Source organism: Nerophis ophidion, linkage group LG23 (assembly GCF_033978795.1).
Source record: "Nerophis ophidion isolate RoL-2023_Sa linkage group LG23, RoL_Noph_v1.0, whole genome shotgun sequence".
Lineage (NCBI taxonomy): Eukaryota > Metazoa > Chordata > Actinopteri > Syngnathiformes > Syngnathidae > Nerophis > Nerophis ophidion.
In genome coordinates, this window is record NC_084633.1 from 29,251,535 (window position 1) to 29,269,002 (window position 17,468).

General features: G+C 39.4%; 1 protein-coding gene across 1 annotated transcript in view; it reads right to left on the bottom strand.

Moving 5' to 3' along the window:
• Positions 1-646: 646 nt before the first annotated feature.
• gng13b (guanine nucleotide binding protein (G protein), gamma 13b) overlaps positions 647-17,468 on the bottom strand; it is a 38,468-nt gene continuing 21,646 nt past the window's right edge. Inside the window, exons 2-3 of the mRNA XM_061885601.1 lie at positions 16,080-16,206; positions 647-7,891 (exon numbers count right to left, since the gene is read on the bottom strand). Of these exons, the coding sequence (XP_061741585.1) occupies positions 7,786-7,891; positions 16,080-16,177 (204 nt within the window). The 5' untranslated portion in view covers positions 16,178-16,206 and the 3' untranslated portion in view covers positions 647-7,785. The remainder of the gene's footprint in view (positions 7,892-16,079; positions 16,207-17,468) is intronic.

Genomic DNA, 17,468 nt, shown 5'->3' on the forward strand with positions numbered 1-17,468 from the left:
TTTTCAGACCATGGGGCGCACCGGATTAGAAGGCGCATTAAATGTTTTGTTTTTTTTAACACTTCCTTCTGTGCACTGGCTGCACTCTTTTTTTCCCTTTCTTCATTAAATACCGTTTTACTTACCAACTGCTGCCTCTGCGTCTCTGGGGTCACCAATGTTACAATTTCCTTCAGATTTCGTTTATTACAAAACATGCATGAAATCCAATCCACTCATCCATTTCCTACCGCTTAAAAAGTATGGAAACCATTTTTATCATAAATTCCGGACTATAAGTCGCTACTTTTTTTTCCTACACTTAAAAAAAAGCTGTGGAAAATTAATTGCTTTTTTTTGCAAAATGAAAAGCAAATACAATTGTTGGTGCTATGGCGCCATCTTTTGGATGAGTCCGTTCACTGCAGGTGCTGCAGTGTCCTTCCATTTCTCCGTACTGCTTTCAAGCGAAAGTAGAGTGCCGTTCAGTCTTCTAGCCCAGTGGTTCTCAAATGGGGGTACGTGTACCCCTGGGGGTACTTGAAGGTATGCCAAGGGGTACATGGGATATTTTTTTAAACGTTCTAAAATGAGCAACAATTCAAAAATCCTTTATAAATATATATATTTCACTTCACTTTTGTATACAAATGACACGACAATGCCCTTTCAAAATCTTCTACTTTATTAAGATAAATGTTTTTGCAAAAAATCCAATACAAAATGATCTTGAATTTATTGCTTGTCATCTTTACACACGATGCATAATAGGAACTCCCCAGCACTCTCACGAGGAAATTGCTGGTAACTAGACGGACTTGCACGGGTTAATGCTGACGTTGCAATCGAAGAAACATCACACACACGCACGCACGCACGCACGCACGCACACACACACACACACACACACACACACACACACACACACACGCACCTGCAGGTTATATGAAAAGGAACAGAAGAGTGGTACGGATGAAACCCAAAGCGTGTCAAGCAAACAGCATTAGAGGCGTTTCCAGTGGTGGCACACAAGTCTGTTCAGTTCAGATGTTGGAGTAGCAACCAAACATCGGAGTTTTAGCACACAGGTCCCTAGAGAAGCTACAAACAGGAAGCAGCTCGGACACTTTTTGCACTTTCCGAGTATTTTGTCATGCAAGACGTCACTTGTTACAGCAAACCAGCTTGGCTACACTTGGACACAAGCAGCTCAACTTGGAACAACATGAAACCAAAAAGTGAGGCTGCTGGAATCCATTTCTACAAGTTTACTACCAAAATAATCGGTTGGAATCGAGAATCTTGTTGAATCCTAAATGGATCCTGAATGGAATCGTCACGCCAATCGGAATTGAAAAGAATTGTGAATTGATGTGAGATTCACACCTCTGCTGTTTAGGTTGTCTTAGAAGATGTTTGTGACCTTGCTAGAGCTGTCCTATCTAGTCAGACGATAGGCAGACTGCAGCTGTCCTATCTAGTCAGATTAAAGCTGTCCTATCTAGTCAGGCAATAGTAAGATTACATCTGTACCATCTATTCAGATGATATCAGACTAGAGCTGCCGTTTCTAGTCAGACAATAGTTAGACTAGAGCTGTCCCGATTAGTCAGACAATATTAGATTAGAGCTGTCCTATCTAGTCAGGCGATAGTGACTACAGCTGTACTACCTAGTCAGGTAAACGCTTTCCTATCTCATCAGGTGATAGTCAGACTCTAGTTGTCCTATCTAATCAGGTTAAAGCTGTTCTATCTAGTCAGACAATAGTCAGACTACAGCTGCCCTATCTAGTCTGATTAAAGCTGTCCTATCTAGTCAGGCAATAGTCAGACTACAACTGTCATATCTAGTCCGATTAAAGCTGTCCTATCTAGTCAGGCAATAGTAAGACTACAGATGTACTACCTTGTCAGTTTAAAGCTGCCCTATCTAGTCAGACGATAGTCAGACTACAGCTGTCCTAGCTAGTCAGATTAAAACTGTCCTATCTAGTCAGACAATAGTCAGACTACAGCAGTTTTACCTAGTCTGATAAAGCTGTCCTATCTAGTCAGGCGATAGGCAGACTACAACTGTCCTATCTAGTCCGATTAAAGCTGTCCTATCTAGTCAGGCAATAGTAAGACTACAGATGTACTACCTTGTCAGTTTAAAGCTGCCCTATCTAGTCAGACGATAGTCAGACTACAGCTGTCCTAGCTAGTCAGATTAAAACTGTCCTATCTAGTCAGACAATAGTCAGACTACAGCGGTCTTATCTAGTCTGATAAAGCTGTCCTATCTAGTCAGGCGATAGGCAGACTACAACTGTCCTATCTAGTCCGATTAAAGCTGTCCTATCTAGTCAGGCAATAGTAAGACTACAGATGTACTACCTTGTCAGATTAAAGCTGCCCTATCTAGTCAGATTAAAGCCATCCTATCTAGTCAGACTACATATGTCCTGTCAAGTCAGACTACAGCTGTCCTATCTAGTCAGATTAAAGCTGTCCTACATTGGCTGACCTATGTAGTCAGACTACAGATGTCCTATCTAGTCAGACAACAGTCGGACTAGATATGTTCCATCTAGTCAGACAAGTCAAATAAGAGCTGTCCTATCTTTTCAGACAACAGTTGGACTGTGGCTGACCTTTGTAGTCAGACTACAGATGTTATATCTAGTCAGACATTAGTCATACTGGCACTGTCCCATCTAGTCAGACAATAGTCACATTAGAGCCGCCCTATCTTGTCAGCCAACAGTCAGACTGGGGCTGACCTATCTAGTCAGACTAGAGATATTCTATCTTGTCAGACAACGGTCAGGCTGGGACTGACCAATGTAGTCGGACTACAGATGTTCTATCTAGTCACACAATAGTCACACTATCACTGTCCTATCTAGTCAAACAATAGTCAGACTAGAGATGTTCAATCTAGTCAGACAACAGTAAGACTGGGGCTGACCTATCTAGTCAGACAATAGTCAGACTGGAGCTGACCTATCTAGTCAGACAATAGTCAGACTGGAGCTGACCTATGTAGTCAGACTACAGATGTCCTATCTAGTCAGGCAATAGTCAAACTGGCACCGTCCTATCTAGTCAAACAATAGTCAGACTAGAGATGTTCAATCTAGTCAGACAACAGTAAGACTGGGGCTGACCTATCTAGTCAGACAATAGTCAGACTGGAGCTGACCTATGTAGTCAGACTACAGATGTCCTATCTAGTCAGGCAATAGTCAAACTGGCACCGTCCTATCTAGTCAGACAATAGTCAGACTAGAGCCGCCCTATCTTGCCAGACAACAGTCAGGCTGGGGCTGACCTATCTAGTCAGACTAGAGATATTCTATTTTGTCAGACAACAGTCAGACTGGGTCTGACCTATGTAGTCAGACTACGACTGACCTATGTAGTCAGACTACAGATGTCATATCTAGTCAAACAATAGTCACACTGGCGCTGTCCTATCTAGTCAAACAATAGTCAGACTAGAGATGTTCAATCTAGTCAGACAACAGTAAGACTGGGGCTGACCTATCTAGTCAGACAATAGTCAGACTGGAGCTGACCTATGTGGTCGGACTACAGATGTCCTATCTAGTCAGACAATAGTCACACTGGCACCGTCCTATCTAGTCAGACAATAGTCAGACTGGAGCTGACCTATGTAGTCAGACTACAGATGTCCTATCTAGTCAGACAATAGTCACACTGGCACCGTCCTATCTAGTCAAACAATAGTCAGACTAGAGTCGCCCTATCTTGCCAGACAACAGTCAGTCTGGGGCTGACCTATCTAGTCAGACTAGAGATGTACTTTATTGTCAGACAACAGTCAGACTGTGGTTGACCTATGTAGTCACACTACAGATGTCCTATCTAGTCAGACATTAGTCATACTGGCACTGTCCTATCTAGTCAGACAATAGTCACATTAGAGCTGCCCTATCTTGTCAGCCAACAGTCAGACTGGGGCTGACCTATCTAGTCAGACTAGATATTCTATCTTGTCAGACAACGGTCAGACTGGGACTGACCTATGTAGTCAGACTACAGATGTTCTATCTAGTCAGACAATAGTCACACTGTCACTGTCCTATCCGGTCAAACAATAGTCAGACTAGAGATGTTCAATCTAGTCAGACAACAGTAAGACTGGGGCGCGACCTATCTAGTCAGACAATAGTCAGACTGGAGCTGACCTATGTAGTCAGACTACAGATGTTCTATCTAGTCAGACAATACTCACACTGGCACTGTCCTATCTAGTCAGTCAATAGTCACACTGGCGCTGTCCTATCTTGTCGGACAACAGTCAGAGTGGGGCTGTCCTATGTAGTCAGACTACAGATGTTCTATTCAGTCAGACAATAGTCACACTGGCACTGTCTTATCTAGTCAGACAATAGTCACACAGGCGCTGTCCTATCTTGTCGGACAATAGTGAGACTAGAGTCGTCCTATCTAGCCGGATGGGAGGCGGAAAGTGTTTTAAGACAAGCTGGACAGTCCAGGTGTGAGGGACTGAGGACACAAAGATCAGAATGAAAGGGAACAAGCAGTATCTGATTGGTAAAATGTTTCCAAGGAGGAGAAGTGCTGTTCTATGCATGTTTGATGAGTTGGCAAACAGGAATTCATTAGCACGTCATAGAGCAACTAAGGTAAGTTCATTTAAATATCTGCAGTGTACAAAAGTCACCCAATTACAGAATAAGCCTTGGGAGATGCAGGGGGATGCCAATATAATGAGAGTTATTACAGTACTGAGATGACGTGAGGGTCCCCATGTCGTCCTACTTCATCACCTTTCCTACCAAGCAGTGTGTGTGTGTGTGTGTGTGTGTGTGTGTGTGTTTGTGTGTGTGTGTTTGTGTGTGTGTGTGTGTGTGAGGCCACCTGCCATGTTCAACTCATGCAGTTCTCACACCTCCAAATATTGACAGTCTGGTTTTAAGGGAACTGTGTCCAAGGCAGTTGTTGATCTGACAAAGTGTTGCATTTGTAGACGCAATAATCGGAATAAATATTGGGACAGAAACGTATCACAGGAAAACAGTTCTAATAAATAAATAAATAAAATAAATAGAGTAAGTGGTTCATAAGTAAAAGGGGTCTAAAGAGTGTTTGTACAACGGTTGTGTGTTTGCGTGGTCCCGAGGGAGTGTCAGTAAGGAAGGGGGGTGGGGAAGTAAAAACCCCTCCAGAGAGCGGGAACAACGACAAACACACACACACTCCGCTCTAATGACACTAAAGAACAACAACATGCCAAGTTATGGTAAATAGGAAAAAACATGCTTCAAAAGCAAAGCTGTAAAACGTGTCGAAATTTTGCTGTCACTGTAAACATAAGCAACTATTAAGTGCAGGGGAGGGATTTTGTTGTTTGGTCAAATATTCTAGGCAGGGAATTTTTTTGTCTTGTACGCTAGCTTAGCTCATACCTGTCAATATTTGCATTTCAACATAATAATGGGGAAAATAAAGGGAATTTTCAGAGAAATTAGGAAAAATAAGCAAAATTTTGGTCTTTCCACTTTGGTTATGTTACCAGCGTGCCTTATTTTGAAGGCCTGATTTTACTGTCAACAGGATGTGTTGCGCTAATGATTTATTTTCATGAAAGTTAAAATAAATATCATTCCCATTTCAAAATAATGGAACATTTCCGTAAAATTAGGGAAATTTAGGTCTTTCCACGTGGTTGTTTTACTGCCGCGCTTTATTGTGAAGGCCCGACTTCACTCGCTACAGAATGTTTTCTCCATCCATCTATCCATTTTCTACTGATTGTCCCTCTTGGGCTGGCGGGGGCTGCTGGAGTTTCATGAAAGTTAAAATACATATCATTGTCTTTAAAAATAGAAAGGGGGGAACTAAGGAAAATGTTAGTCTTTCCATTTTGTTTTACTGGGCGGCTTTATTTTCAAGGTCAAACTTTATTGGCTACAGTTTATGTTACGCCAATGTTGCCCAAGATGATTTTTTTTTTCATGAAAGTTAAAATACGTACAATTTTCATTACAAAAAAAGGGAAATTTCCCGTAAAACTCTGTGTTTATTTTCACTGCCTTGCTTTATTCTGAAGGTCGACTTTAGTGGCTAAAGGATGTGTTAAGCCGATGGGGCCCAGGAGGATTTTATTTCCTGTATCAATTGCATTTTAAAATAATAAAGGGTAAATAGGGGTAAAAATTCCTCTAAATTTGGGAAATTTTCATGTGGTTATTTTACTGACATGCTTTATTTTGAAGGCCTAACTTTACTAACTACAGCATGTCATGCCAATGTTGCTTCGGATATTTTTTTCTCACAATAAATATTACAGGCATTACGGATTAATAAAGATGAAAATAAATGAAATTTTCCAGAACATTTTTGGTCTTTCCACTGTAGTAACTTTCCTGCCGCGCTTTATTTTGAAAGGTTGACTTCACTGGCTACAGGATTTGTTATGCCGATGGTGCCTGAGAGGATTTTATTTGATGTATCGTTTGCATTTCAAAATAATAAAGGGGTAAATAAGGGTAGAAATTACAGCAAATTTAGGACATTTATGTCTTTTCCTCTGGTTATTTTACTGACACGTTTTATTGTGAAGGCCTGACTTCACTAGCTACAGTATATGTTACGCCAATGTTGCCCAAGAAGATCTTTTTCCCCCATGAAAGTTAAAATACATATCATTGTTATTTCAAAATAAGTGTGGAAATAAGGGAAATTTTCCGGAAGACTCTGTTCATTTTTACTTCAGTGCTTTATTGTGAAGGCCTGGCTTCACTGTCTACAGTATATGTTACGCCAATGTTGCCCAAGAGGATTTTTTTTTCTATGGAAGTTAAAATACATCTAATTTTTATTTCAAAATAAGTGTGGAAATAAGGGAAATTTTCTACAAAACTCTTAATTTTTACTTCGGTGCTTTATTGTGAAGGCCTGACTTGACTGGCTACAGGATGTGTTACTTCGATATTGCAGGGTGGACAGAACGGGCGGGTTAATAGGTACAGCTAACAGCTAAGCTGTGTGCTACCACCAAAAGTAAACCACACTCCCCAACACCTCAAGCGCCCCGCCGGTCAATGAGTCGGCTCGCATGCTCGACTCGCAGTCAGACGGGAGCTGTGGGTTCAAGCCCAGGTGTGTTTCGAGTCGTACCACGCAATATCAGCCCACTTTTTTTTTTAAAGCAATTTTTGATTCATGTTTGCAGAAAGGGCTCAACATAAACTGACAAAAATGTCTGAGATAAATAGGGTTTGTAAACGCTTTGTGACCTGAAACAAAGTGTCTTAAAATACATAAGACGTTTTGACTCTTAAATGGCCGCCGGTGTAAACATCCGTGGTGTACAATGACGAGCAAGTAGTCATTTAAATGTATTTAAGAAAAAGAAGTCACAATGTCTTTAAATGTTATCTGGATCCATCATGACCATGAGCGACCTTAAGGCATTGTTATGTCAACCACCTAATTAAACAGTTTATTTGGGAGAATACAAAGAGTTGGTAAGAAACGCCTGTATTGAGCTGAGTCAGCAGATTTTCAGTCTACCTGACCGTGAGGATGTTGCCTATCACCCGTGAATTCAAAGAAAGCGTGTCATCGGTAATTGCAAAAGCGCAGTGGAGTCGTGGTGTTGGCGGACGAGGTGGAGTACCGATGGCGTACATTGACTGAGTGAAAGAGTGGCGGTCAGGCAAAAGAGTGTTTGGTGAGGCCTTGTCGGGGCGTGTGTTGTACATTCATGCTGAGAGGTCCTGGGGTCAAGGTGTCGGTTGAAAGGGAACGTCAGGCCGGTCGCATCCTCCTACAGAAGGATGCACTTTCCTTTCTCCACCCACGGGTTGTTCTTCATTAGCTCGGGGTTCAAGAAGGGATCCTCCGGGACGCCGTCCTCTATCCACTTCACCAAACTTTGGAGAGACAGAAAACATTTTTGAAATTCCACAGCCACTTGGTTGCCACAATCAATCCTCTGTGTGCTTCACCATATAAGGCAAGGAAGCAATGAGTAGAAGGCACCGCTTACCACTTTTCTACTAACGAGTAATCACATTACTTTTGTGTGTGGGGTTGTACAGTATACCGGTACTAGTATAGTACCGCAATACTAATGAATTATATTTGGTACTATACCGCCTCTAAAAAGTACCGGTTCCCACCCCCAGCCTTTTTTTTAAAGAGCATGACGGCATGAAACTTGTTAGGTACAAAACTTTATCTTACTAGCCTTATATCAGTGGTTCTCAAGCTTTTTTCAGTGATGTACACCCTGTGAACATTTTTTAAATTCAGAGTAAAGCATTTTTGGTTGAAAAAAAGAGATAAAGAAGTAAAATACAGCACTATGTCATCAGTTTCTGATTTATTTAATTGTATAACAGTGCAAAATATTGCTCATTTGTAGTGGTCTTTCTTGAACTATTTGGAAAAAAAGATATACAGTAAAAACAACTAAAAACGTGTTAAAAAATAAACAAGTGATTCAATTATAGATAAAGATTTCTACACATAGAAGTAATCATCAACTTAAAGTGCCCTCTTTGGAGATTGTAATAAAGATCCATCTGCATTCATGAACATTTCTTTACAAAAAAAAGAAATCTTTAACATCAATATTTATGGAACATGTCCACAAAAAATCTAGCTGTCAACACTGAATATGGCATTGTTGTATTTTTTTTTTCACAGTTTATGAACTTACATTCATATTTTGTTGAAGTATTATTCAATAAATATATTTTTAAAGTATTTTTTTATTATTGCTATTTTTAGAATATTTTTAAGAAATTTCACGTACCCCTTGGCATACCTTCAAGTACCCCCAGGGGTACGCATTCCCCCATTTGAGAACCACTGGCCTATATGAATCAACAATTTGTAAATGACGGCATGTCGTCACGTCGTGACATTGCTGGTTTTACGAGCAGAGGAGCATGTTCGGCAGCGCACAATCACAGAGAACTTACAAGCAGACACAGTGTCTAGACAAAATAGGGATAATGGATGCATTTTGGCTTAAAAAGTGACGATATAGGCGAAGTTATAACACTGAAACGCCCTCAGAAAGACGTGCTTTTAAGACATGGCTAGCTAGCTGGCGGCTAACGTCCAGCGCCAGTCTGCAGTGTTAAAGCTACTTCTAAATCACTAATCCTTGTCTCCATGGCGACAAGTAAAGTATGTTTCTTATAAGTATCATCCTTGCAGGACGAGGAATAGCTAAACATGCTTCACTACACACTGTAGGAGGATACAATAGCTCACCGGCGTCACAATGTACACAAACGCCATGGGTGGATCTACACCTGACATCTACTGTAATGATAATAAGTACAGGAGTGTATCTAGTCGATACTACTATGATTATATCGATTTTTTTTTAAGCATCACAATTTATTATTATTTTTTTTTTAATTACTAATATCATGTTTATAAACTAAAGAAATATGTCCCTGGACACACGAGGACTTAAATTAGGACCAATGTATGATCCTGTAACTACTTGGTATCAGATTGAAAGCATCCAAACAACAGAAGAATAAGTGATTATTACATTGTAACAGAAGTGTAGATAGAACATGTTGAAACAGAAAATAACCAGATATTAACAGTAAATAAACAAGTAGATTAATATTTCATTTTCTACCACTTGTCCATTAAAAAAAAAAAAGGGCCAACTGTAATAACTTGAAGTAAATAATGAAGATTAAAAACCAATTACAACCAAAAAATAAAAAATACGAAAACGTACTAAATGCTTACCTTTTTTATATTTGCATAGTATGTATATATTATTAAAGGCCTACTGAAACCCACTACTACCCACCACGCAGTCTGATAGTTTATATATCAATGATGAAATATTAACATTGCAACACATGCCAATACGGCCTTTTTAGTTTACTAAATTGCAATTTTAAAGTTCCCGGGAGTTTTTTCTTGAAAACGTTGCGTAATGATGACCTGTACGCGTGACGTCACGGGTTGTTAGGAATATGAGCGTTGCGCACACACACAGCTAAAAGTCGTCTGCTTTAACGGCATAATTATACGGTATTTTGGACATCTGTGTTGCTGAATCTTTTGCAATTTGTTCAATTAATATTGGAGAAGTCAAAGTAGAAAGATGGAGTTGGGAAGTTTTAGCCTTTAGCAACACAAACACACGGTGATTCGTTGTTTAGAATTCACGGAGGTGAAACTTTACTATGGATCTGAGCGCGGTCAAGCCAACATGGATCCCAACCGAATGTCAACCAGCAGGTTTCGGTGAGAAAATTATGGTTAAAAAGTCGCTTCTTACCGGATATCAGCTGAGCTTGTGCCGTCCATACAGCTGCCGTCGAATTCCCTGAGACACTACGCGTCAACACTCGGCTGTGGACGTACACTTAAACTTACTAAAACACTAGCAACACAATAGAAAGATAAGGGATTTCCCTGAATTATCCTAGTAAATGTCTCTAAAAACATAGGAATCCGTCTCAATGCAATCACTTTTTTTTTTAAACTTTTTTTTTTTTTTTTCCTAGTCCGTTGCTATCAATATGCTCAAACACGTATCTTTCATCCTCGCTCAAAACAATGGGGAAATTGTCGTTTTCTCGGTCCGAATGGCTGTTTTTGTCGGAGGCTCCCATTAAAATCAATGTGAATATATGAGGAGCCATCAACATGTGACGTCATCGTCTGCGACTTCCGGTAGAGGCAGGGCTTTTCTCCAGTTGCAAACTTTATCGTGGATGTTCTTTACTAAATCCTTTCAGCAAAAATATGGCAATATCGCGAAATGATCAAGTATGACACATAGAATGGACCTGCTATCCCCGTTTGAATAAGAAAATCGCATTTCAGTAGGCCTTTAATGTTGCAAATACAAATCTTTATATATCTAGAAAGGGTGGTCCTAAAGAGATAGACATTTTTCGGTAACAAAAAAAAGGTAACAAATACAAGAAAGTGTGTGTGTGTGTGTGTGTGTGTGTGTGTGTGTGTGTGTGTGTGTAACAGCAGTTGTGTTGTTGCGCTGTTCTGCTGTCATTGCGCATCCAGAGCCAAGGAGTGAGTTTTACAATAGATTTTTGTGAGTCACATTGTCTGAGTTGACTTAATTCGTCTTAGTTTTTACACAAGATGCAATTCGGGACACAACCTTGACATTTTTTTTATCAGCGCCTTCTGTCTATTTTTATAACAATTCAAACATTATCCTTCTATTTATTGACATTGCCAGAAATGAACAAAGAAAATGGCGGCACTGTTTGAGTGCAGCTCTGCCTTATACAAACGCAGTTTCCATATGAGTTAGGAAATTGTGTTAGATGTAAATATAAACGGAATACAATGATTTGCATATTATTTTCAACCCATAATCAGTTGAATGCACTACAAAGAGCTTCACGGTGGCAGAGGGGTTAGTGCGTCTGCCTCACAATACGAAGGTCCTGCAGTCCTGGGTTCAAATCCAGGCTCGGGATCTTTCTGTGTGGAGTTTGCATGTTCTCCCCGTGAATGCGTGGGTTTCCTCTGGGTACTCCGGCTTCCTCCCACCTGGGGGATAGGTTGATTGGCAACACTAAATTGGCCCTAGTGTGTGAATGTGAGTGTGAATGTTGTCTGTCTATCTGTGTTGGCCCTGCGATGAGGTGGCGACTTGTCCAGGGTGTACCCCGCTTTCCGCCCGACTGTAGCTGAGATAGGCGCCAGCGCCCCCCGCGACCCCAAAGGGGAATAAGCGGTAGAAAATGGATGGATGCACTACAAAGACAACATATTTGATGTTCAAACTCATAAACATTTTTTTTTTGTGCAAATAATCATTAACTTTAGAATTTGATGCCAATAACATGTGACAACGAAGTTGGGAAAGGTGGCAATAAATACTGATAAAGTTGAGAAATGCTCATCAAACACTTATTTGGAACATCCCACAGGTGTGCAGGCTAATTGGGAACAGGTGGGTGCCATGATTGGGTATAAAAACAGCTTGCATGAAATGCTAAGTAATTCACAAACAAGGATGGGGCGAGGGTCACCAATTTGTAAACAAATTGTCGAACAGTTTTAGAACAACATTTCTCAACGAGTTATTACAAGGAATTTAGGGACTTTACCATCTACAGTCCGTAAAATCATCAAAAGAATCAAAGAATCTGGAGAAATCACTGCACGTAAGCGAAGATATTACAGACTTTGATCCCTCAGGCGATACTGCATAAAAAACCGACATCAGTGTGTAAAGGATATCACCTTATGGGCTCAGGAACACTTCATAAATTCACTGTCAGTAACTACAGTTGGTCGCTAAATCTGTAAGTGCAAGTTAAAACTTGGCTATGCAAAGCAAAACCCATTTATCAACAACACCAAGGAACTCCGCTGGCTTCGCTGGGCCCGAGCTCATCTAAGATGGACTGATGCAAAGTGGAAAAGTGTTCTGTGGTCTGGCGAGTCCACATTTCAAATTATATTTGGAAACTGTGAACGTGGTGTTCTCCGGAACAAAGAGGAAAAGAACCATCCGGATTGTTATAGGCGCAAAGTTCAAAAGCCAGCATCTGTGATGGTATGGGGGTGTAATAGTGCCCAAAGCATGGGTAACTTACACATCTGTGAAGGCACCATGAATGCTGAATGGTCCATACAGGTTTTGGAGCAACATATGTTGTCATCCAAGCAACGTTATCATGGACGCCTCTGCTTATTTCAGAAAGACAATGCCAAACCACGTGTTACAACAGCGTGGTTTCGTAGTAAAAGAGTCTGGGTACTTTCCTGGCCCGCCTGCAGTCCAGACCTGTCTCCCATCAAAAATGTGTGGCGCATTATAAAGCGTAAAATACAACAGCGGAGACCCCGGACTGTTGAACGACTAAAGTTCTACATAAAACAAGAATAACAAAGAATTCCACTTCCAAAGCTTCAACAATTAGTCTCCTCAGTTCCCAAACGCTTATTGAGTGTTGTTAAAAGAAAAGGTGATGTAACACAATGGTGAACATGCCCTTTCCCAACTACTTTGGCACATGTTGCAGCCATGAAATTCTAAGTTAATTATTATTTGCAAAAACAAATAAAGTTTATGAGTTTGAACATCAAATATCTTGTCTTTGTAGTAAATTCAACTGAATATGGGTTGAAAAGGATTTGCAAATCATTGTATTCCATTTATATTTACATCTAACACAATTTCCCAACTCATATGGAAACGGGGTTTGTAAATAAAGTACTATTTGTAATGAACACAAATAGCTCACCTCTCCTTTTTCGTGTCAAAATCTCTCACATCGTGTTGAACATTAGAGACCCCTGCTTTAGATGCTATTTAGAATGTTTCTCTTTTATACAGTAAACTTTAAAAAGTCCAGAGGGCACACGTAAGGCGAGGGTGGATCGATCTATAAATCGGTGGTGTCGATATAAAAGTTGTATCAATATATGATCGATACTAGAGTGACTAGGTTGATATTTTTATTTTCTCAAAATTATTTTGTTGTTGTTTTTGTTAATGTTTACAACCTCATGGATTAATTCTCTGGAAACAGGAGGACTCGGAGGGCAAATACCAAAGGATGTGTTTAGTTATTGCAGGAATGTAAAACTCTTTTTCATTGGAAGCCATGTAGGAGTTATAGCTGCCCTCAGAGGGCCACTTGTAACGGTGAATAAGATATACATTTTTAATTGCTTCATTACACAATTTTTTATTGTCTTATATTCTTACATACACTGTAAGAAAATATGTAGATTTTAGAGTGAAGTGTAGCTGCCGAAATTTTACCATAAAATGCATCATGTTTTTTACAATGTTTACTGTAAATCTAAGTGGGAAAACAGCACCACTGTTTTACCGCGAAACCTACGGTCATTTTTTTTACGGTGTATTACTGTAAATGGAAAAACAATATTACAAATTTTTTTGGGCCGTGTTTTTATGGTGAAATTCTGTCTGATCTACCAGTATCTTTTTACCGAAAAATATTTTCGACATTGTACAATTTGATGGATAAGTTGCTTCAAAATCATGAGTCAGGTAAAATACTTAAGTACTTATTTTGATGTTTGGATTGTGTGATAATATAATATTTGTTGCAATGTTAGAATACTTTTAAAATATGAAATTGCATGTGTTTTTTTTTTTCTGTCAAAACAGAAAGTTGACTACATTTACAAAGAAATAGACACATGGTAATTCCAGGGCTTTTCGGGCCACATTAAATGACGTGGCGGGCCAGATGTGGCCCCAGGGCCTTGAGTTTGACACATGTGAGTTATTGCGTACTATTGATTGTTTTTCGCTCAAACAATTGTATGCAAAAAAAAAGAGAATAAGAAACTACCGTAGTTTAAATATTGTGTTAATATTGTCAAACTGTCAATAGCACTAAATCGAATGAAAAATTTACAGTTTTTACATGTGATCTGTATCGGTATTGGCATTGGCCGTTCTTACTTAAAAACGGCAGCATAAAATCCTGATTCCTAATATGAACATGTAAAAAATTTTTTTATAGAAAAAACCTCTGGATCCCCAATTTTGACTCTTTTAGCAATAAGAAGAACACTGTGGTAGGGTTGTACGGTATACTGGTACTAGTATAGTACCGCGTTACTAATGAATCATGTTCGGTACTATGCCGCCTCTAAAAAGTACCGGTCCAACCCTCCACCCCCTCCCTTTTTTTTTCAAACAGGCATGATGGCGCGTCGTCGTCACGTTGTGACATTGCTGGTTTTACGAGTAGAGGAGCATGTTCGGCAACACACAATCACGGAGTACTTACAAGCAGACACAGTGTGTAGACAGAAAAGGGAGAATGGACGCATTTTGGCTTAAAAACTAACGATAAAGGTGAAGCTATAACACTGAAACGCCTTCAGGAAGAGGTGCTTCAAGACCTGCAGCTAATATCCATGTTTTAGCTACTTCTAAATCACTAATCACCTCCATGGCGACAAATAAAGTAAGTTTCTTACAAGTATCATCCCTGCAGGACGAGGAATAGCTAAACACTACACACCGTAGGAGAATACAATAGCTCACCGGCGTCACAATGTAAACAAATGCAATGGGTGGATCTACACCTGACATCTATTGTAATGATACCAAGTACAGGAGCGTTTCTAGTCAATATTTTTTAGCATCACAAAATATTTATTTATTTTTAAAAAATTCATATGTTTATAAACTCAGGAAATATGTCCCTGGACAAATGAGGACTTAAATCATGACCAATTTATGATCCTGTAACTACTTTGTATCGGATTGATACCCAAATATGTGGTATCATCCAAAACTAATGTAAAGCATCCAAACAACCGAAAAATAAGTGATTATTACATTTGAACAGAAGTTTAGATAGAATATGTTAAAACAGAAAATAAGCAGATATTAACAGTAAATGAACAAGTAGACTAATCGTGATTTTTCTACGACTTGTCCTTAATAATGTTGACAAAATAATACAATGATAAATGACACAATATGTTACTGCATACGGCAGCAGACAAATTAGGAGCCTTTGTTCGCTTACTTACTGATAAAAGACAAGTTGTCTTGTATGTTCACTATTTTATGTAAGGACAAAATTGCAATAATAAACATATTTTTAATGTACCGTAAGATTTTTTTTGTTAAAAATAAAGCCAATAATGTCCTTTATTGGGGACGGCGTGGCGAAGTTGGTAGAGTGGCTGTGCCAGCAGTCTGAGGGTTACTGGTTCAATACCCACCTTCTACCATCCTAGTCACGTCCGTTGTTTCCTTAGGCAAGACACTTCACCCTTGCTCCTGATGGGTCCTGGTGAGCGCCTTGCATGGCAGTTCCCGCCATCAGTGTGTGAATGTGTGTGTGAATGGGCGAATGTGGAAATACTGTCAAAGCGCTTTGGGCTCCTTAAAAAGGGGTAGAAAAGCGCTATACAAGTACAACCCATTTACCATTATTTAGAAAAGTATCAAAATACATTTTGGTACCGGTACCAAAATATTGGTATCGTTACAACCCTACACTGTGGTAATAAGTTGTTCAACATAGACGGGTTGGCAACAGAAGCAGTTCCACTGTATCAGGAGCTATTGTTTGGATAGAAACTCACTCTGTCACTGTTTTGGAGGACTTCTCTCTTTTGAAGGCCAACTGATACTTGAGGCTCTCCACCTCCTTCTTCATCTGGGGCAGGTCCATCTCATCCATGACTGCAGTGGGATGTGCTACTTGTTTACCTGTGCACAGTGGAGACCAAGGCATACTGTAAATATAACCACGAATGCAACGTGTACACCGGAGAACACATCTTTGTCTTTGTTCATTGATTCCACTTCGACAAATGTAGAAATAGGAGGCTGTCAACGTTATTGAGCACAAACCAAACACTTGTGTGTACAGTACATATCAGCAGTCTTTGAAGGCAACATGGAGAGTCAACAACAAGCTTGATATAACTGCAGTTGCAAATGTATGCAAAAGGGCTTCATCATTAATGTTGACTGAATGCAACAATTAATGTAACATAATTGACAGTGTGTGTGGGGGGGGGGATATGTGGTGTTGAGAGACATACTGTACAGGACTGTACAGTACAAAAAGAACAGGATGTACAGTACATGTCCTATTTTTCTCTTTGCCCTCGACCTCACATGGACGTCTCGGGCTTTGGAAAAGTACAGATGTTATAGCGAGGGAGGATTCGTTTGTTCGCTGATAGATAACAGGAGGAATATAGTCTGAGCCATAATGCAAATAGTTTTAATTCAACACACTGCAAAAACTGAAATCTAAGTAAGATTAAATATATAAAATAAGGGTGATATTTGCTTATTTTCTGTCTGATAAGATAATTCTTCTCACTAAGCAGATTTTATGTTAGAGTGTTTTACTTGTTTTAAGTGTTTTTGTCCCAAATTATCAATCAATCAATCAATGTTTACTTATATAGCCCTAAATCACGAGTGTCTCAAACGGCTGCACAAGCCACAACAACATCCTCGGCTCAGATCCCACATCTCAGTAAGATATTAAAGCTTGTTGCTGAGATTTTATGACCTATATTGTGAAAAACATGCTTGAAAATAGAATATCAACTGTTGCAAAGTATAAAACTGCTTTTTCAAAGTGAGAATCTTATTGACTGAAAGAGCACACACCTGGCGCGATGATATCATTTTATCGATGGGAAAATGCAAGAAATGTAATGCCAAGCATATATCTTTGTGTCAAGATAATGGCACTAGCCTTTACTTAATTTAAGAATATTTTTCAACGTATTGAGAAAAAAGGTCTCATATTTGTTTTTTCTATCAAGAAAAGTGCACTTTTTATTAGTGAGAAAATACTTATTTTAAGGTATTTTTGGGTTATTGTGGTTAGCTAATTTTACTTGTTTTGGAAAGTCTTGACAAGCCAGATAATTTTGCTTAGTTCAAGTAAAATGCCCCTAACTTTGTTTTTTTTTTTTCTTGTGTTTGAACACTGACTTTTTGCATTG